Below are 21,196 nucleotides of genomic sequence, written 5' to 3' on the forward strand. Positions count from 1 at the left end.
GAGCGTGAGGAAAGAAAACAAAGGGTGGCGGAGCGTGAGGGAAGAAAACGGAGAGCAGCGGAGCGCGAGAGAAGACGGAAGACTGCAGAGCGTGAGGGAAGAAAACAAAGGGTGGCGGAGCATGAGGGAAGAAAACGGAGAGCAGCGGAGCATGAGAGAAGCGGAGAACAGCGGAGCGCGAGAGAAGAAAACAGCAGCGGAGCGTGAGGGAACGAACAGAAAACTGCGGAGCGTGAGGGAAGAAAACGGAGAGCAGCGGAGCGCGAGGGAAGAAACGGAAGACTGCGGAACGTGAGGGAAGAAAACGGAGAGCAGCGGAGCGTGAGGGAAGAAAATAGAGCAGCGGAGCGTGAGAGAAGGAAACAGCAGCGGAGCATGAGAGAAGAAAACGGAGAGCAGCGGAGCGTGAGGGAAGAAAACGGAGAGCAGCAGAGCGTGAGGGAAGAAAACGGAGAGCAGCGGAGCGTGAGGGAAGAAAATGGAGAGCAGCGGAGCGTGAGGGAAGAAAATGGAGAGCAGCGGAGCGTGAGGGAAGAAAACGGAGAGCAGCGGAGCGTGAGGGAAGAAAACGGAGAGCAGTGGAGCGTGAGGGAAGGAAACAGCAGCAGAGCGTGAGGAAAGAAAACAAAGGGTGGCGGAGCGTGAGGGAAGAAAACGGAGAGCAGCGGAGCGCGAGAGAAGACGGAAGACTGCAGAGCGTGAGGGAAGAAAACAAAGGGTGGCGGAGCGTGAGGGAAGAAAACGGAGAGCAGCAGAGCGTGAGGGAAGAAAACGGAGAGCAGCGGAGCGTGAGGGAAGAAAACGGAGAGCAGTGGAGCGTGAGGGAAGGAAACAGCAGTGGAGCGCGAGAGAAGGAAACAGCAGCGGAGCGTGAGGGAAAGGACAGAAGGCTGCGGAGCGTGAGGGAAGGAAACAGCGGAGCGTGAGGGAAGAAAACGGATAGCAGCGGAGCGTGAGAGAAGGAAACAGCAGCGGAGCATGAGGGAATGAACAGAATACTGCGGAGCGTGAGGGAAGGAACAGAATACTGCGGAGCGTGAGGGAAGGAATTGAAGACTGGCGCGTGAGGGAAGGAAACAAAGAACAGCGGAGCGTGAGGGAAGGAACGGAAGACTGGAGCGTGAGAGAAGGAAACAGCAGCGGAGCGTGAGAGAAGGAAACAGCGGTGTAGTGTGATGGAAGGAAACAGAACAGAGGAGCGTGAGGGAAAGAAACAGAGTGGCGGAGCACGAGGGAAGAAATGGAAGACTGAGGAGCGTCAGGGAAGAAAACAGCGGCGGAGCATGAGAGTAGGAAACCAGTGGAGCGTGAGGGAAAGAATCGGAGAGCGAGGGAAGAAACGGAAGACTGTGGAGCATGAGGGAAGAAAACAGCAGCAGAGAGTGAAGGAAGAAAACAGCAGCGGAGCGTGAGAAGGAAACAGTGGTGTATTGCGAGGGAAGGAAACAGAGCAGCGGAGCGTGAGGGAAGGAAACGAAGAGCAGCGGAGCGCGAGGGAAGAAACGGAAGACTGCGGAGCTTGAGGGAAGAAAACAGCTGCGGAGCATCAGGGAAGAAAACAGCAGTGGAGCGTGAAGGAAGAAAACAGCAGCCGAGCGTGAAGAAGAAACAGCAGCGGGGTGTGAGGGAAGGAAACCGAAAGCGACGGAGCATGAAGGAAGAAACTGGCGGAGTGTGAGGGAATAAACAGCGGTGGAGCGTGAGGGAAGGAAACGGAGAGCGGAGGATTGTGAGGAAGGAAACAGAAGGAAACTGAGGACAGCAGAGTGTGAGGAAGGAAACTGAGTGCGGTGAAGTGTCAGGAAAGGAAACCACTGTGGAGCGTCAGAGAGAGAAGAGAGTAGTAGAACGTCAGGGAGGGAAACGGAAAATGGCGGAGCGTCAGGGAGGGACACGAAGAGTGGCAAGAAGGAAATAGAGAGCAGCGCAGCATGAGGGAAGAAAAAAGAGAGCATGCAAATGTAATGTGGAAGTAGGGGAGCGACGGCCTGGAATGTGCTGAACGGTGGCCTGGAATGTGCAGCACGGCGGCCTGGATTGTGAGGAGGAACAGCCTGAAATGTGATGAGCGGAGGCCTAGATAGTGGAGAGCGGTGGCCTGGAATATTATGAGCCGAGCCTTGAATGTGCAGAGCGACAACCTGGATTATGCAGTGTGGTCACCTGGAATGTGATGAGCAGTGGCCTGGAATGTTCGGAGCAACGGCCCGGAATATGGCAAGAGGTGGCCTGGATTGTGGGGAGTCGCGGGCTGGAATTTCCATGTCCTTAATTTTTCATTGTACACATATCTTGCATTATCTATTATGCACTTTCCAACTGCCTTGTTTGCTGCGGTGCCATTCGGTCACTCCTTCGTAATCACCCTTGTCTAGAACATTCTATGGAGACACGAGAGGTTAGCGGGTGCTATAGTCCACTAGCCGAAATCACATGAACCAGGGATCATCCCACCGAATGCGCATTCTCCTTTAACCATGGGTGTAATACTCAAATAACACAAGGTGAGGGTAAAACAGTGTGGCAATATTTTATTGAAGCACAAAACAGGAAAATAACACGTAGAACAGTCCCAGCAAAATACCCCAAGCTGACATCCTTTAGAATGTTAAATCTGTGTCCTTCGTGATGGAGCCATGATGTTTGCTGCCGTCTTGTACAGTGTTCCTGGCTGTGGTTTTGTAAAGAGTCTATGATTCTTTGGATCTCTGAATGTCTTGTTACAGAGGCATATCCCTTTTTTATAGTTCACAACTGTTCTTCAAGCCATCAATCACAGATTAAGGGGAATGGGTGATGAGGTTCACCCACATTGATTATTTATAGTTTATTCTTCAACTGCGTGGCCTGGTATAATGTGTAATCAACATATCAGCAACCATCATTGTTCAGTGACCCTGCATCCCTGCTTTGCAAAGATAACAGTGCAATAAACTGTAGAAGCTGATATAAGAGGTAAAAAAACAACCATTCATCAATTCAACCTACAAGAAGAGTCAACATGCAGATGACAGTCTAGGCCTCCTGGCTTACTTAAAATAGATGTCTGGATAATTAAGATACAATGCTGTGTCATCACACACTGTGTACAATTTGTAAAATGTGTCAATAGATATTGGTTTTATCTTTCTACCCTTTTGTTCCTTGGTGCATTGTTCCTATATGTTTTTCATGCTATTTGCGCTGAACCTGTCTTTTGGTAATGAGTACACCAATTTCCACTTTTTGAAATCCATACACATATATACCATTTCTATGGTATCACCCTCATATATTATTATTATTTTTATAGCACCATTAATTCCATGGTGCAGTACATGAGAAGGGGTTACATATAAAGTTATAGATATCGTTTACAGTAAACAAATTTACGAAGACCGACTGGTACAGAGAGGAGAGGACCCTGTCTTTGCAGACTTATATTCTACGGGATAATGGGGAAGAGACAGAAGGTCGGGGGTGCAGCAGCTCTGGTGGTGGTGAGGCGGCAAAATGGTTATTGCAGGCTGTAAGCTTTCCTAAAGAAATGGGTTTTCGGTAGTGATGAGCGAGTGTAGTCGTTGCTCGGGTTTTCCCTAGCACGTTCAGGTGGTCTCCAGTATTAGTAACTGTTCATAGATTTAGTTTTTGTTGACGCAGCTGCATGATTTACAGCTGCTAGCCAACGTGAGTACATGTGGGGTTGCCTGGTTGCTAGGGAATTCCTTACATGTATTCAAGCTGTCTATCAGCTGTAAATCATGCAGCTGAGGCAACGAAAACTAAATCTCCGAGCACTTACAAATACTCGGAGACCACCCGAGCGTGCTCGGGAAAACCCGAGCAACGAATAGACTGAAGGATCCGAGGGTGGTGGATAATCAGACGTGTTGAGGCGTGGAATTCCAGAGGATGGGGGATATTTGGGAGTATTATGATGTACTATTACAGTTAGCCTGGATTGTGCGGAGCGACGACCTGGATTGGAAAGTTGCAGTTGAGTTAGCCATGCCATTGGCATTTGGGTTGGAAAGTTGCAGTTGAGCTCCCAGTCTCTTCCATTGGAGCTGATCGGCAGTTCTGGGTAGCGGACACTTTGCTTCTCCGTTCGTGCGTTTCCAGCCTGCGGAGCCAATTCTCACAGGGTCGGACTTTGATGACTTATCTATTGGTCATCACTATTGTATTTCTGGACATATTCTTTATGGTAACTGGAGGCTAGGACACCAGACCATCTGAGCTCTTCTGTAGACGGAGCGTTACCGAGACCTGGTGCTGGTTCTGGTCTACTCTGGCTGGTAGAAGGATTTGTATTGTCGATGGAATAATAAAGTGCTGCCGATAACTCGAGAAGAGATTTCCTTCCCTGTTAGATTCCTCCTTACGGGAGGGAAAGAGAGTTTGCCACCCAATGTGCTCTGTTACCCATGTACGTTCAGGTCAGAAATCTCAAAAATGGTGGCACAGGTCCAGAAACCTTCACAGCAATTGTGCAGAGGATGAAGCTCCTTCTTTATGGTCCAGGACTACGATCCCTGGGATTTGGTAAGAGCCCGGGATCTCATGGTGACAGGCTCAGCGCCGATGTGCAAACCTTCCCTTCACATGGCTGGGGAGGCCCTGTCCGCACTGCACAGGCTCTGGCCTATATGTTCTCTCCTGTTTCTGCAGTTATTCATGAACATCACAGTCCATGGCAGGAGTCCTCCCACCATTCCTATTCCCAACTGGTTCAGATGAGCCCTGGAGATGCCAAGACTGCAGAACCAGTATCTCCATGTTCCACTGGGCAGAACTGCCACGGAACACGGAGCCTCCATTATCATCTAGCAGGCTCTCGGGTGAAGTAACGAGATCCTCGTCACACTTCAGGTCTGAATCCACAGAAAAGCCTTACAGCAGGATCAAATGGATCTGTCCAGCATGGTGTTCCTCCCGACAAGTCGATAATGACAACCTACAGATTAACAGGGTCATGGACTTCAAGTAGGAGGCCCACGTCCATTAACCTCATAGGCCAAGAAGACTGCCATGACTGCAGATGGATACAGTGTTACAGCTGAAACCAGAAGTTTCCATCCACTATTTATAAAGACACAGCTGCATGTTTTTCTGAATATCCGACATGAAATCAGAAAAAACCTTTCCCGTTTTAGGTCAGTTATGATTACCATAATTATTAATATTTGCCAAGTGCAAGAATGAGAGAATGTTTTAAGGAATTTTTATTACTGCAAAGTCAAAAGTTTCCATCCATTTCATTAGTATTTGGTACCATTGCCCCTTACACTGAATGACTTGGGTCAGACGTTTGGGATCTCCTTCCACAAGCTTCTCACAATAGTTGGTCGGAATTTGGGCCCATTCCTCCTGACAAAACTGGTGTAACTGATCCAGGTTTGTAGGTCCCTTGCTGGCACCGGCCGTTTCATCTTTGCCCGTAAATTTTCAATAGGATTGAGATCGGGGCTTTGTGATGGCCGCTCCAACACATTAACTTTGATATCCTGAAGCTCCTTTATTACCATTTTGGCAGTATCCGTCGGGTCATTGTCCATTTGGATGACTCATTTCCGCCCAAGCGGTAACTTCCTGGCTGACGTCTTGAGATGTTGCTTCAGTATTACCTCATTATCCTCTTTTCTGATGATGCCATCTATTTTGTGAAGTGCACCAGTCTCTCCTGCAGCAAAACAACCCCACAAAATGATGCTGTCACCCCCATGTTTCACAGGAGGGATGGTGTTTTCTTAGGCTTCCAAGCTTCTCCCTTTTTCCTCCAAATGTAACGACGGCCATTATGCACAAAAAGTTCAATTTTAGTTTCATCAAATCACAAGACATGTCTCCAAAAATTAAGGTCTGTGTAACTGTGTGCATTTACAAACATTAATCTGGCTTTTTTTTTGTTTCTTTTGGAGTAATGGCTTCTTCCTGGCAGAGTGGCCTTTCAGCCCATGGTGATACAGTACTTGTTTCACTGTGGATATTGACACAATATTGCCAGCTTCTGTCATCTTCACAAGGTCTTTTGCTTTTGTCCTTGGGTTGATAAGCACATGTCAGACCAAAGCACTTAATCTCTGGGACACAGAACCCGTCTCCTTCCTGAGCGGTATGATGTCTGGACATTCCCATCTTGTTTGTACTTACGTATAATTGTTTGTACAAGTGAATGAGGCACCTTCAGGTATCTTAGAAATTATACCCAAGGATGTGCCAGACTTGTGCCAGTTCACAATTCTCTTCCTGATATCTTGGCTGTTTTCTTGAGACTTTCACGTAAGGCTACACAGAGAAGCCATGTGTTTCAGGTTTGCATTAAAATACATCCACAGGTGTGTCTCTAATTATCAGAAGCTTCCAAACAAATAACGCCATCATATGGGCAGTCCAGAATTGTGTAAAGGCATAGAAATCTTAGTGTATGGAAACTTTTGACTTTACGGTAAGTAATACAAATGCCTTAAACCATTCTCTCTCTCGCTCAGTATTCTGGCATTTGGCAAATATTAATAATTATGGTAATCCTAGTGTCCTAAAACAGGAAAGGTTTATTCTGATTTCATGTCAGATATTGAGAAAAACCTGCAGATGTGTCTTTTTGGTAGCTCCCAATTGTGTGGGCATGATCTTTTTTGGTCAAAAGTTGGACATGTTAGCGCTGTCTGCCCTGACAGGGAGAAATGCCCAACTACAACCACAAAGCCGTCTGTGTCCCCACCATCTGTCCTCTTTGTGGCCGGCTCTGATGCAAGGGCTAATAAGAACTGTCAGACTGTCACTGTTGGCAACAAAGTCACCATTGGTCTCAGGGACACTGGGGCAGAGGTGAACCTGGTGCATCCAGCCATGGTAACCCCTGCCGATATCATACCAGGAAAGACTGTCTATAACCGGGAATGGAGGGGTCAGCCCTGCCATGCCCCGTGTGTACCTGGACTGCGGAGCAGGGAAAGGACTGAGGAAGTGGGAGTATCAGAGGCTATTCCCACCAATGTGTTGCTAGGCACGGACCTGGGGAGGATGGGGTCCCACTATGTTCTTCCCTTGCAAGTAAATGCTACAGAGAAGGTGGAAGCAAGTGACCCACCTGAGATCCTGTGCGAGGGAAAATGTCCCAATGCACAGGACTGTAAATATGTGGCAGCTGTGACCCGGAGTCAGGCAGCGGCTCAGAATCAACTAAAGAGATTAGAGGATGAGTCTCAGAACTGCCAGGACAGGAGGCCCATACTGTGGTCCCGGAGCCTCCATACATGTCAGGCCCCCCAAGGTCCCTGATAACAAACACTGAAGACTCAGCTTCAGACCAGGGCCTGGCAGTCACACTAGGCCAGGGCCTGCAGGCTGACAGTTTCCAGGAGGCCCTGCGGACAGATGTCAGTCTGGAGGGGCTCAGATGTCTTGCCGACCGACCCCCTGCTGCTTCTGACAAAGAGAGAGTATACTGGAACCAGGGCAGACTGTATACAGAGACTATCCCCACGGATACAACAGAATCTTGGGACTATGAACGGCGGCTGATCGTCCCTTATCCATTTAGGAAACAATTATTGAGAATTGCCCATGAAATTCCTTTGGCTGGATACCTTGGAATACAAAAGACGAAAGCTTGCCTGACACCTAACTTCTATTGGCCCAAGATGGGGACAGATATTACCAATTACTGTCGATCATGTGTAGTTTGTCAGAGAGTTGGAAAGTCCGGGAATATACAGAAAGCTCCATTGATACCACTGCCTGTGATCGATGAGCCTTTCCAGCAAGTGGCTGTGGATATCTGTTGTGAATTCTGTGGCTGAGTTCACTTCTGTGGTCACAAGTGGTATTGCAGTCTCTGGGCTTCCTCCCTCAGGTGTTTTGGTGAGCTCGTTGGCTGCCTTGCTATTTAGCTCCACCTGAGTCTGTCTTCCTTGCTCCTTGTCAATGTTCCAGTGTTGGATCTGAGCTACTGCATCTTTCCTTGGGCCTGCTGCTCTGCTAGATAAGTGCTTCTAGTTTGTTTTCTGTTTTTTCTGTCCAGCTTGCTATTATCTTTTGCTGGAAGCTCTGAGAAGCAAAGGGGTGCACCGCCGTGCTGTTAGTTCGGCACGGTGGGTCTTTTTGCCCCTTTGCGTGGTTTTCGTTTTAGGGTTTTTTGTAGACTGCATAGTTCTCTTTGCTATCCTCGCTCTGTCTAGAATATCGGGCCTCACTTTGCTGAATCTATTTCATTCCTACGTTTGTCTTTTCATCTTGCTAACAGTCATTATATGTGGGGGGCTGCCTATTCCTTTGGGGTATTTCTCTGAGGTAAGTCAGGCTTGTATTTCTATCTTCAGGCTAGTCAGCTCCTCAGGCAGTGTCGAGTTGCATAGGTAGTGTTAGGCGCAATCCACTGCTGCTTATAGTTGTGTGAGGATAGATCAGGTACTGCAGTCTACAGAGATTCCACATCTCAGAGCTCGTCCTATTGTTTTTGGTTATTGCCAGATCTCTGTATGTGCGCTGATTACTGCACGCTGTGTTGCCTGATTGCCAGCCATAACAGTACAAGGAGCCACACCAATGATTCCCAATAGAGGGAAAAAAGAAATCCTGACATCATTTTTTTTTCTTAGCTCTGTCTTCAGTCTTTTTTTTCCCCTAGACATTAGAGTGCTTCAGGACACAGCTGTGGACATGGATATTCAGGCTCTGTGCTCCTCAATGGATAATCTCGTTGTAAATGTACAAAAGATTCAAGATACTATTGATCAGAAATCGATGCTAGAACCAAGAATTCCGATTCCTGATCTGTTTTTTGGTGACAGAACTAAGTTCCTGAGCTTCAGAAATAATTGTAAGCTATTTTTGGCCTTGAAACCTCATTCTTCTGGTAATCCTATTCAACAGGTTTTGATTATTATTTCTTTTTTGCGCGGCGACCCACAGGACTGGGCGTTTTCTCTTGCACCAGGAGATTCTGCATTGAGTAATGTTGATGCATTTTTCCAGGCGCTGGGATTGCTTTACGATGAGCCTAATTCAGTGGATCAGGCTGAAAAAAATCTGCTGGCTTTATGCCAGGGTCAGGATGATGTAGAAGTATATTGTCAGAAATTTAGGAGGTGGTCAGTACTCACTCTGTGGAATGAATCTGCACTAGCGGCCTTGTTCAGAAAGGGTCTCTCTGAAGCTCTTAAGGATGTAATGGTGGGATTTCCTATGCCTGCTGGTTTGAATGAGTCTATGTCCTTGGCCATTCAGATCGGTCGTCGCTTGCGCGAGCGTAAATCTGTGCACCATCTGGCGGTATTGTCTGAGAGTAAACCTGAGCCTATGCAGTGCGACAGGACTATGACTAAAGTAGAACGGCAAGAACACAGACGTCTGAACAGACTGTGTTTCTATTGTGGTGATTCTACTCATGCTATTTCTAATTGTCCTAAACGCACTAGGCGGTTCGATAGCTCTGCCGTTATTGGTACTGTACAGTCCAAATTCCTTTTGTCCATTACCTTAATGTGCTCTTTGTCATCGTATTCTGTCATGGCGTTTGTGGATTCAGGCGCTGCCCTGAATCTGATGGATTTGGATTATGCTAAACGTTGTGGATTTTTCTTGGAGCCTTTGCGGTGTCCTATTCCGTTGAGAGGAATTGATGCTACACCTTTGGCCAAGAATAAGCCTCAGTACTGGGCCCAGCTGACCATGTGCATGGCTCCTGCACATCAGGAAGTTATTCGCTTTCTGGTACTGCATAATTTGCATGATGTGGTCGTGTTGGGGTTGCCATGGCTACAAACCCATAATCCAGTATTGGATTGGAACTCTATGTCGGTAACCAGCTGGGGTTGTCAGGGAGTACATGGTGATGTTCCATTTTTGTCAATTTCGTCATCCATTCCTTCTGACATCCCAGAGTTCTTGTCGGACTTTCAGGATGTATTTGAAGAGTCCAAGTCTGATGCCCTACCTCCGCATAGGAATTGTGATTGTGCTATCGATTTGATTCCTGGTAGTAAATTCCCTAAGGGTCGTTTATTTAATTTGTCCGTACCTAAACACACCGCTATGCGCAGTTATGTGAAGGAGTCCCTGGAGAAGGGACATATTCGCCCATCGTCGTCACCATTGGGAGCAGGGTTCTTTTTTGTAGCCAAGAAGGATGGTTCGCTAAGACCGTGTATTGATTACCGCCTTCTTAATAAGATCACTGTTAAGTTTCAGTATCCCTTGCCATTGATTTCTGACTTGTTTGCTCGGATTAAGGGGGCTAGTTGGTTTACTAAGATTGATCTTCGTGGTGCGTATAATCTGGTGAGAATCAGGCAGGGAGATGAATGGAAAACGGCATTTAATACGCCCGAGGGTCATTTTGAGTATCTGGTGATGCCGTTCGGACTTGCCAATGCTCCATCTGTTTTTCAGTCTTTTATGCATGACATTTTCCGTGAGTATCTGGATAAATTCTTGATTGTTTACTTGGATGACATTTTGATCTTCTCAGATGATTGGGAGTCTCATGTGAAGCAAGTCAGAATGGTTTTCCAGGTACTGCGTGCTAATTCCTTGTTCGTGAAGGGATCAAAGTGTCTCTTCGGTGTGCAGAAAGTTTCATTTTTGGGGTTCATCTTTTCCCCTTCTACTATCGAGATGGATCCGGTTAAGGTTCAGGCCATCCAGGATTGGACTCAGCCGACATCTCTAAAAAGTCTGCAGAAATTCCTGGGCTTTGCTAATTTTTATCGTCGCTTCATCTGTAATTTTTCTAGCATTGCCAGACCATTGACCGATTTGACCAAGAAGGGTGCTGATTTGGTTAATTGGTCTTCTGCTGCCGTGGAAGCTTTTCAGGAGTTGAAGCGTCGTTTTTGCTGTGCCCCTGTGTTGTGTCAACCTGATGTTTCTCTTCCGTTCCAGGTCGAGGTTGATGCTTCTGAGATTGGTGCAGGGGCGGTTTTGTCACAGAGAGGTTCTGGTTGCTCAGTGTTCAAACCATGTGCTTTCTTTTCCAGGAAATTTTCTGCTGCTGAGCGTAATTATGATGTGGGCAACCGAGAGTTGCTGGCCATGAAGTGGGCATTCGAGGAGTGGCGTCATTGGCTTGAGGGTGCTAAGCATCGCGTGGTGGTTTTGACTGATCATAAGAACCTTACTTATCTTGAGTCTGCCAAGCGCTTGAATCCTAGACAGGCCCGTTGGTCGTTATTTTTTGCTCGTTTTGATTTTGTGATTTCATACCTTCCGGGCTCTAAAAATGTGAAGGCGGATGCTCTGTCTAGGAGTTTTGTGCCCGACTCTCCGGGGTTATCTGAGCCGGCGAGTATCCTCAAGGAAGGAGTCATTGTGTCTGCCATCTCCCCTGATTTGCGGAGAGTGTTGCAGAAATTTCAGGCTAATAAACCTGATCGTTGTCCGGCCGAGAAACTGTTCGTCCCTGATAGGTGGACTAGTAAAGTTATCTCTGAACTTCATTGTTCGGTGCTGGCCGGTCATCCAGGAATCTTTGGTACCAGGGAGTTGGTTGCTAGATCCTTCTGGTGGCCATCTCTGTCACGGGATGTGCGTGCTTTTGTGCAGTCCTGTGGAATTTGTGCTAGGGCTAAGCCCTGCTGTTCACGTGCCAGTGGGTTGCTTTTGCCCTTGCCGGTCCCGAAGAGGCCTTGGACACATATTTCGATGGATTTCATTTCTGACCTTCCCGTTTCTCAAAAAATGTCGGTCATTTGGGTGGTCTGTGATCGCTTTTCTAAAATGGTCCATCTGGTGCCCTTGGTTAAATTGCCTTCCTCCTCTGATTTGGTGCCTTTGTTCTTCCAGCATGTGGTTCGTTTACATGGCATTCCTGAGAATATTGTTTCTGACAGAGGTTCCCAGTTTGTCTCGAGGTTCTGGCGAGCCTTTTGTGGTAGGATGGGCATTGACCTATCTTTCTCCTCGGCCTTCCATCCTCAGACTAATGGCCAGACCGAACGAACCAATCAGACCTTGGAAACATATCTGAGATGTTTTGTTTCCGCTGACCAGGATGATTGGGTGTCATTTTTGCCGTTGGCTGAGTTCGCCCTTAATAATCGGGCCAGCTCGGCTACCTTGGTCTCTCCATTTTTCTGCAATTCTGGGTTCCATCCTCGTTTCTCTTCAGGACAGGTTGAGTCTTCGGACTGTCCTGGTGTGGATTCTGTGGTGGATAGGTTGCAGCAGATCTGGACTCAGGTAGTGGACAATTTGACCTTGTCCCAGGAGAAGGCTCAGCTTTTCGCTAATCGCAGACGCCGTGTGGGACCCCGACTTCGTGTTGGGGATCTGGTTTGGTTATCTTCTCGTCATATTCCTATGAAGGTTTCCTCTCCTAAATTTAAACCTCGTTTTATTGGTCCGTATAGGATTTCTGAGATTCTCAATCCGGTGTCTTTTCGTCTGACCCTCCCAGACTCCTTTTCCATACATAATGTATTCCATAGGTCGTTGTTGAGGAGATACGTGGCACCTATGGTTCCATCTGTGGAGCCTCCTGCCCCTGTTTTGGTGGAGGGGGAATTGGAGTATATTGTGGAGAAGATTTTGGATTCTCGTGTCTCTAGACGGAAACTCCAGTATCTGGTCAAATGGAAGGGTTATGCTCAGGAAGATAATTCCTGGGTTTTTGCCTCTGATGTCCATGCCCCAGATCTTGTTCGTGCCTTTCATGTGGCTCATCCTGGTCGGCCTGGGGGTTCTGGTGAGGGTTCGGTGACCCCTCCTCAAGGGGGGGGTACTGTTGTGAATTCTGTGGCTGAGTTCACTTCTGTGGTCACAAGTGGTATTGCAGTCTCTGGGCTTCCTCCCTCAGGTGTTTTGGTGAGCTCGTTGGCTGCCTTGCTATTTAGCTCCACCTGAGTCTGTCTTCCTTGCTCCTTGTCAATGTTCCAGTGTTGGATCTGAGCTACTGCATCTTTCCTTGGGCCTGCTGCTCTGCTAGATAAGTGCTTCTAGTTTGTTTTCTGTTTTTTCTGTCCAGCTTGCTATTATCTTTTGCTGGAAGCTCTGAGAAGCAAAGGGGTGCACCGCCGTGCTGTTAGTTCGGCACGGTGGGTCTTTTTGCCCCTTTGCGTGGTTTTCGTTTTAGGGTTTTTTGTAGACTGCAGTTCTCTTTGCTATCCTCGCTCTGTCTAGAATATCGGGCCTCACTTTGCTGAATCTATTTCATTCCTACGTTTGTCTTTTCGTCTTGCTAACAGTCATTATATGTGGGGGGCTGCCTATTCCTTTGGGGTATTTCTCTGAGGTAAGTCAGGCTTGTATTTCTATCTTCAGGCTAGTCAGCTCCTCAGGCAGTGTCGAGTTGCATAGGTAGTGTTAGGCGCAATCCACTGCTGCTTATAGTTGTGTGAGGATAGATCAGGTACTGCAGTCTACAGAGATTCCACATCTCAGAGCTCGTCCTATTGTTTTTGGTTATTGCCAGATCTCTGTATGTGCGCTGATTACTGCACGCTGTGTTGCCTGATTGCCAGCCATAACAGATATCATAGGGCCAATTGCAATCCCTAGCAGCTCTGGCAAAAAGTACATCCTCACAGTGGTGGACTATGCTACACGATACCCGGAAGCTGCGGCACTATCCTCCATCCGAGCAGACAAAGCTTTACTTTGTTCTCTCGTGTGGGTTTCCCCAGGGAAATGTTGGTCGATCAGGGAACCCAGTTCATGTCTGATCTGATGGAAAGCCTCTGTGAAAGAATACAAGTACAGCATTTTGTGGCCAGCGCCTATCATCCCCAAACCAACCGACTCTGCATTTTAACGGAACATTAAAGCAAATGCTCAAAATGCTGGTGGAGACTGAAGGGAGAGACTGGGAGCCGTACCTCCACCATGTTTGCTTACAGAGAGGTATCCCAGGCGTCTACTGGATTCTCCCCCTTTGAACTGGTTTATGGGAGGAGGGTCAGGGGGCCACTTGATTTGATTAAGGACTGTTGGGAGGACGACCCCAGAACTACTGGAGTCTCAGTGGTTGAATATGTACTGCGGCTCAGAGACAGAATGCAAAAACTGAGCAACCTGGCCCATGAGATCGTGGCCCAGGCCCAAATCAACCAGAAGGTCTGGTATGACCGTAATGCCAGACTGAGGGCCTACGAGGAAGGGCAGAAGGTTTGGGTGTTGGTCCCTATGTTACAGAATAAATTGCAGGCTGCATGGGAGGGACCATATACTATTCATAAGCGGCTGAATGATGTTAATTATGTGGTGACCCTAGATGAGCATGCAAAGCATCAGAAAGTATTTCATGTGACTATGCTGAAGGCTCATCATGACAGGGAGACCTGTGTCTTACCTGTCTGTAGCCGGCCTGAAGAGGGGGAGGCTGATCTGTTACTGGATGTGGGGGCCGGGACTCAGTACATGGAGGCCCTGTAGTCAGCAGAGTTTACCCCTGAGCTATCCCACAGTCAGAGGTCTGAGCTGATGGGAGCGCTCAGCGAGTTCACCGAAGTCTTCACAGGGGAGCCTGGGAGGATGCACTTAGCAGTTCACCATGTGGACACTGGTACTAATCCCCCAGTACGGCAGTCTGCATACCGTGTGTCAGCAGAGGTGAAGGCACACGAGGGAACAGGTAGAGGAGATGCTGAAACTCAAGGTGATACAAAAATCCCACAGTGCCTGGGCCTCGCCTGTGGCCCTGAGAAGGAATGTTTGGCAATTGTGTGGGCTCTGCAGAAGCTGCCACCATACCTTTATGGGCGCAACTTCACCATGATCACAGATCATAACCCATTGAGTTGTCTCAGAGTAGTTGGGGACAACAGGAAGTTGCTTAGATGGAGTCTGATATTACAACAATATCATTTCACAATTCAGCATAAGAAGGGAGTCGATCATGGCAATGCTGATGGCCTATCTCGCCAAGGTGGGGCAGAACCAGATACGTGCTCCGGAGCTGACCTGTAAGTCAACCCCCATGCAAGTTCATAAGGAGGGAGGTGTGGTGAATATATATATATTTATATATATATATATATATATATATATATATATATGTGCAGTGACCTTATGTATAGGTATTGTGTGACTACGAACATCTGTCCTGAAGGCTGCAGGTTTGCACCCAGGTGTTAATATTTATTTTCCTGGGACAAGTAGAATTCTGTCTCCAAATCTCACCAGGAGGTGTAAGCTAGGACCAAGAACAAAGGTAACATTTGACACCTCCTAGCTCTTGGAGGGGAGATGTTAATTGCGGCCTGACGGTATCCATCTGTGAGAACTTTTACACAGGGTGTCTCAAGAGAAAAATAATATATTCATTAGTAGGGCGGCCATGGTCCAATCAAGGGCCAGCAGTTATGATATTAACCTGAGGGGCTGGTCTAGAAACCTGACCTCCAGACCAAGCTATAATTAGGGCTGTATGCAGAGAATAAGTGTTCACATAATGGGGGCGGCCGAGCTGGTGTGATCCAGTCTACATTCATCCTACCCTCATGGAGCAGAAAGCAGACTACAAGTTAGATGATTTTTGTAAGTTTTCTCCTGTTTATTTCATACTGTTTTGTATAAGTTGTATGTCTTTTTATTATATTTTTATACCTTTTCTTATTGTAAGCACTGAACCTTTTTCGTATTAAAGTATAAAACTTTAACAAGTTGAACCTTAAATGTTCTAAAAGAATCCATAGCCTAAGGTGTGTGAGCCTTATGAGTGGTAGACATTATTAGTATTAATATTTCCGGGACTCATTGCCCGTGTATTCGGTGAGTGGTGGCGGCAGCGTGTGTGAGCGGGTGTGTGGCCTGGGTCGGTGTGTCATTTATGCTCCCATTACAGCATAGGTCAGAGGTTGAATGCTGGACAGAGTGGGGAGATAGATTAACCCTTGCAGGCGCAACCCCAAGTCACGTGTGAGAGCGCACATGTGACGAATTAGTGACACCACAGAGAAAGGGATCCGTTACAATGGATCCTGTGTTATCTACTGTATATAGAAGTGTTGTCAGTCATTGTACAGGAGGAGGAGGTGAGCTGTGACATGACCTATTGTAAATGGTGGCTCCTGTGTTATATACTGTAAGAACTTGTCACAAAAATCACCAACACACACCTAATCCTCCTCTTCAGTCTTGGGGGAACACAGACAATTTAGAGTTTCACCAGATCAGAAGGCCATCCTTATGGGGATTCTTCTTGTCTAGTTTCCTTCCCTGGTTGTGCAAGATGAGGGGGTACGAGACGTCCTTTTATAGGGTCACGGCGCTCGAGTTAGAGCTTAATTTCAGTCTGTCCTTCCACATTGCGACCAGGAGACTGGGAGGAGCAGCGCCCGGGAGAGACAGAGGAGCAGCGCCCGGGAGAGACCGAGGAGCAGCGCGCGGGAGAGACAGAGGAGCAGCGCCCGGGAGAGACAGAGGAGCAGCGCGCGGGAGAGACAGAGGAGCAGCTCGCGGGAGAGACAGAGGAGCAGCTCGCGGGAGAGACAGAGGAGCAGCGCGCGGGAGAGACAGAGGAGCAGCGCGCGGGACAGAGAGGAGCAGCGCGCGGGACAGACAGAGGAGCAGCGCGCGGGAGAGACCGAGGAGCAGCGCGCGGGAGAGACCGAGGAGCAGCGCGCGGGAGAGACCGAGGAGCAGCGCGCGGGAGAGACCGAGGAGCAGCGCGCGGGAGAGACCGAGGAGCAGCGCGCGGGAGAGACAGAGGAGCAGCGCGCGGGAGAGACAGAGGAGCAGCGCGCGGGAGAGACAGAGGAGCAGCGCGCGGGAGAGACAGAGGAGCAGCGCGCGGGAGAGACAGAGGAGCAGCGCGCGGGAGAGACAGAGGAGCAGCGCGCGGGAGAGACAGAGGAGCAGCGCCCGGGAGAGACAGAGGAGCAGCGCGCGGGAGAGACCGAGGAGCAGCGCGCGGGAGAGACCGAGGAGCAGCGCCCGGGAGAGACAGAGGAGCAGCGCGCGGGAGAGACAGAGGAGCAGCGCGCGGGAGAGACAGAGGAGCAGCGCGCGGGAGAGACAGAGGAGCAGCGCGCGGGAGAGACAGAGGAGCAGCGCGCGGGAGAGACAGAGGAGCAGCGCGCGGGAGACCGAGGAGCAGCGCACGGGAGAGACCGAGGAGCAGCGCGCGGGAGAGACAGAGGAGCAGCGCGCGGGAGAGACAGAGGAGCAGCGCGCGGGAGAGACAGAGGAGCAGCGCGCGGGAGAGACAGAGGAGCAGCGCGCGGGAGAGACAGAGGAGCAGCGCGCGGGAGAGACAGAGGAGCAGCGCCCGGGAGAGACCGAGGAGAAGCGCCCGGGAGAGACCGAGGAGAAGCGCCCGGGAGAGACCGAGGAGAAGCGCCCGGGAGAGACCGAGGAGCAGCGCCCGGGAGAGACCGAGGAGCAGCGCCCGGGAGAGACCGAGGAGCAGCGCCCGGGAGAGACCGAGGAGCAGCGCCCGGGAGAGACCGAGGAGAAGCGCCCGGGAGAGACCGAGGAGCAGCGCGCGGGAGAGACAGAGGAGCAGCGCGCGGGAGAGACAGAGGAGCAGCGCGCGGGAGAGACAGAGGAGCAGCGCGCGGGAGAGACAGAGGAGCAGCGCGGGAGAGACAGAGGAGCAGCGCGCGGGAGAGACAGAGGAGCAGCGCGCGGGAGAGACAGAGGAGCAGCGCGCGGGAGAGACAGAGGAGCAGCGCCCGGGAGAGACCGAGGAGAAGCGCCCGGGAGAGACCGAGGAGAAGCGCCCGGGAGAGACCGAGGAGAAGCGCCCGGGAGAGACCGAGGAGCAGCGCCCGGGAGAGACCGAGGAGCAGCGCGCGGGAGAGACCGAGGAGCAGCGCGCGGGAGAGACAGAGGAGCAGCGAGCGGGAGAGACAGAGGAGCAGCGCGCGGGAGAGACAGAGGAGCAGCGCGGGAGAGACAGAGGAGCAGCGCGCGGGAGAGACAGAGGAGCAGCGCGCGGGAGAGACAGAGGAGCAGCGCGCGGGAGAGACCGAGGAGAAGCGCCCGGGAGAGACCGAGGAGAAGCGCCCGGGAGAGACCGAGGAGAAGCGCCCGGGAGAGACCGAGGAGAAGCGCCCGGGAGAGACCGAGGAGCAGCGCCCGGGAGAGACCGAGGAGCAGCGCCCGGGAGAGACCGAGGAGCAGCGCCCGGGAGAGACCGAGGAGAAGCGCCCGGGAGAGACCGAGGAGAAGCGCCCGGGAGAGACCGAGGAGAAGCGCCCGGGAGAGACCGAGGAGCAGCGCCCGGGAGAGACAGAGGAGCAGCGCTCGGGAGAGGCTGGAGACTGCGCCGTGCGCTGCATGTCACAGGCAGAGTACAGGCTCCACCCACTGCAGGGAGGGCAGAGATGATTGGCTGATAATGGAATGACGTCATCTACAGGACACAGTGCATTCTGGGATAGCTCCTCCCTGCATTCTTTCCAATTCCACGTGATACAATAACCACAGGCGGCTTCTTTCCGGCCAATTCAGCATTTTAATGTAAATGGGTACAAAGTCATGCAGATAAAATTAAATAAAAAGAAACAATAAAATAAAAAAACGATAAAAAATACTCAGAACAAAGCCGGAAATTCTGGAGCAAAATCCACTGATCCAATTCTTGCATCTCCAAAAGGTTTGCATGTGAAGCAGGCAATAAATTCTAGAATATCAGAAATTTTCTATATTACATTATGTACATTTTGTTTCCATGCAAATCCCCCCTCCCCCACCCAAGGTTCGCTAAAAATAAAATAGCTTTTATCCTTAAATATAATTTCATTCACAATCTGTAGTGTTAAATATTTTACGTTTTTTTTCAGCCTTGATTTTTTTTTTTTTTAACATTTTTGCTGTCCTCCGATGTGGAGGATGGAAAACGTATTTAAAGGGGTTAAAAACGAACACAAAATAGGGTAAAAAGGAGACCGATGTCCGGGAGAAAACTCAACATTTCTTCAACTTCTTCAGATATTAAAATACTGAATTTTCCATAAATCCTTCACATTTAATGTAATCTGTGGTGATCGGGAGGGATTCTCTACGTCATAGCGTCGGTATCTAACGCTTCCCGGACAGGCAGAGTCCTGTGCAGTCGTACTTTGCTCCTCTGTCTTCAGATTTTTATTTTATTTTTCAGATTTTCTATCTTTTAAAAAAAAAAATCTAAAACCAAATTATAGGAAATAGCAAAAAAAAAAAAGGGGAGAAAAAAAAAATTATAATTTTGTTAACTAATGGAAAAAAATAAATTTCTGTTGATTTTCAATACAGGAGATTCTGAAGGATTAAAAGTAAAGGAGGAAAATGAAAACTAATGTCCAAAACCCCGTAAACGTGGAGCCCACCAAGAGGCCGCGCCCTGAGGGGCTGGGGACATTTCTGCTTCTGATCGTTCTTTATCCTGTAATGTTTTTATATATTTTACTAATTGTGATCTTGCAAAAAAACTAAGAAACCCCGAAGTATAAAGTTGTGTGTTGTGGGATGGTGACGTGGGGCTCATTAGTCGCCCGACAGCAGCGAGACCCCCGAAGCGGCGCCCACGTGCAGCAGAGGCACAGTCTTAATAAGTGACCCCGGACCCCCGACGGGTCTCGTCTCCCCCCAATCTGTACAGCAGTGCGAAACAAGCAAATAATGCGCAAAGTGCCCGTTCCGGCAGCGTCCGACCTGACAGCCGCGGGCAGCGAGAGGACAAAGAAAAATAGTGCAATAGACCCTCCAAGATGAAAGTGGCGGCGTCGGCCAGCGAACGTCTGCGGAGACCCCGGATCTGTGCGTCGTCCCTCCGTAGGACATCGTGATGTCGGAGCCGCCGAAGATACAAGTACGGAAAAAGCTTTTACAAAAACACAACGACAAAAACAACATGAAAAATTGTCTGAAATATCAGTAAAAAAAAAAGAGAAAAACATCAATCATATAATATCCGAGTATCAAAGTGCATGAAATGACGCCAGTGAAATAAATAATCCAGCTGCCTGAGGCCACAATGTACAGATATATATATATGTACACAGCCCGATATATATATATATATTTATATGCGGATATATACACACCAACACGTACAGCCACATGCACCGGTGAGCGGCCCCCCAGCAGTCACAAATACGCGGGGCGGCAGGAACGTGCAGATATATGGACACATGTACAGGGCACAGGCGCCTGCGCACACGGCGGCTGCACACAGGGGGCGCTGCACCCAGCAGCTCATAAGAGGTATGAGTGATACCACCCGTCATCCCGGCTCATAGGCAGCGCATGGTATGGCACAGGCCCGCCGGCTCTTGCGCTGCCTCTGACGGTCCGTGATCCAGCAGTAGCGAGGGGTTAATTGGTCAGCCCCCTCTTCTGCAGACAGTCCAGGTCCTGCGCCTGCTTCATCTCCTTCATCCTGTGAGGGATCACAAAAGTGCGTCAGGTGTGAGACCCCCAATCCTCACAGCAGCGGGCCTCAAACCCTCCCTGTACCTGTGACGGCAGCGGCGGAGGAAGCGCATGATCTTGCGGGCAGCCTGATCCTGCTTCTTGGTGAGAAAAGAGCCCCTAGGAAAAAGCCAGGAGAGGGTCAGGACCACCATGTCAGAGCGGAGGCCGGTGTCCATCACTCATCAGTGCGAGGCACGCACAGGATATACTGTACATAATATGGAGTGATTACCGGGTATCCATCACTCATCAGTGCGAGGCACGCACAGGATATACTGTACATAATATGGAGTGATTACCGGGTATCCATCACTCATCAGTGCGAGGCACGCACAGGATATACTGTACATAATATGGAGTGATTACCGGGTATCCATCACTCATCAGTGCGAGGCACGCACAGGATATACTGTACATAATATGGAGTGATTACCGGGTGTCCATCACTCATCAGTGCGAGGCACGCACAGGATATACTGTACATAATATGGAGAGTCATTACCGGGTGTCCATCACTCATCAGTGCGAGGCACGCACAGGATATACTGTACATAATATGGAGAGTCATTACCGGGTGTCCATCACTCATCAGTGCGAGGCACGCACAGGATATACTGTACATAATATGGAGAGTCATTACCGGGTGTCCATCACTCATCAGTGCGAGGCACGCACAGGATATACTGTACATAATATGGAGAGTGATTACCAGGTGTCCATCACTCATCAGTGCGAGGCACGCACAGGATATACTGTACATAATATGGAGAGTGATTACCGGGCGTCCATCACTCATCAGTGCGAGGCACGCACAGGATATACTGTACATAATATGGAGAGTCATTACCGGGTGTCCATCACTCATCAGTGCGAGGCA

At 49.4% G+C, this 21,196-nt stretch overlaps 2 protein-coding genes across 4 annotated transcripts in view; one reads left to right on the forward strand and one right to left on the reverse strand.

The window, feature by feature from the left end:
* Positions 1-1,175: 1,175 nt before the first annotated feature.
* Positions 1,176-18,252, forward strand: LOC138674900 (zinc finger CCCH domain-containing protein 13-like). The gene is made up of 3 exons (XM_069762723.1): positions 1,176-1,408; positions 6,660-6,834; positions 16,237-18,252. Exons 1-3 carry the CDS (start codon positions 1,176-1,178, stop codon positions 18,250-18,252), a joined length of 2,424 nt encoding a protein of 807 aa, XP_069618824.1.
* Positions 18,253-18,356: 104 nt separating this feature from the next.
* CAMTA2 (calmodulin binding transcription activator 2) overlaps positions 18,357-21,196 on the reverse strand; it is a 137,357-nt gene continuing 134,517 nt past the window's right edge. For 2 of the 3 annotated variants that reach the window (XM_069767515.1, XM_069767516.1), the window contains 2 exons: positions 20,362-20,436; positions 19,104-20,284 (listed from right to left, as the gene is read on the reverse strand). In XM_069767515.1, coding sequence (XP_069623616.1) covers positions 20,221-20,284; positions 20,362-20,436 — 139 coding nt within the window. In that variant the 3' untranslated portion in view covers positions 19,104-20,220. Of the gene's footprint in view, positions 20,285-20,361; positions 20,437-21,196 lie in introns of all 3 variants that reach the window. The other variant, XM_069767517.1, reaches the window with a different exon arrangement.

Source organism: Ranitomeya imitator, chromosome 4, assembly GCF_032444005.1.
Source record: "Ranitomeya imitator isolate aRanImi1 chromosome 4, aRanImi1.pri, whole genome shotgun sequence".
Classification (NCBI taxonomy): domain Eukaryota; kingdom Metazoa; phylum Chordata; class Amphibia; order Anura; family Dendrobatidae; genus Ranitomeya; species Ranitomeya imitator.

Bases quoted from the DNA above. Each gene is read 5' to 3' on its own strand.
- LOC138674900 (XM_069762723.1), top strand. From the start codon at position 1,176: ATGGAAGGAAACAGAACAGAGGAGCGTGAGGGAAAGAAACAGAGTGGC. The intron at 1,409-6,659 runs GTGAGAAGGAAA...CTGCCCTGACAG, and splicing joins GAAGAAAACAGCAGCGGAGC to GGAGAAATGCCCAACTACAA. The intron at 6,835-16,236 runs GTAACCCCTGCC...CATTGCGACCAG, and splicing joins ACCTGGTGCATCCAGCCATG to GAGACTGGGAGGAGCAGCGC.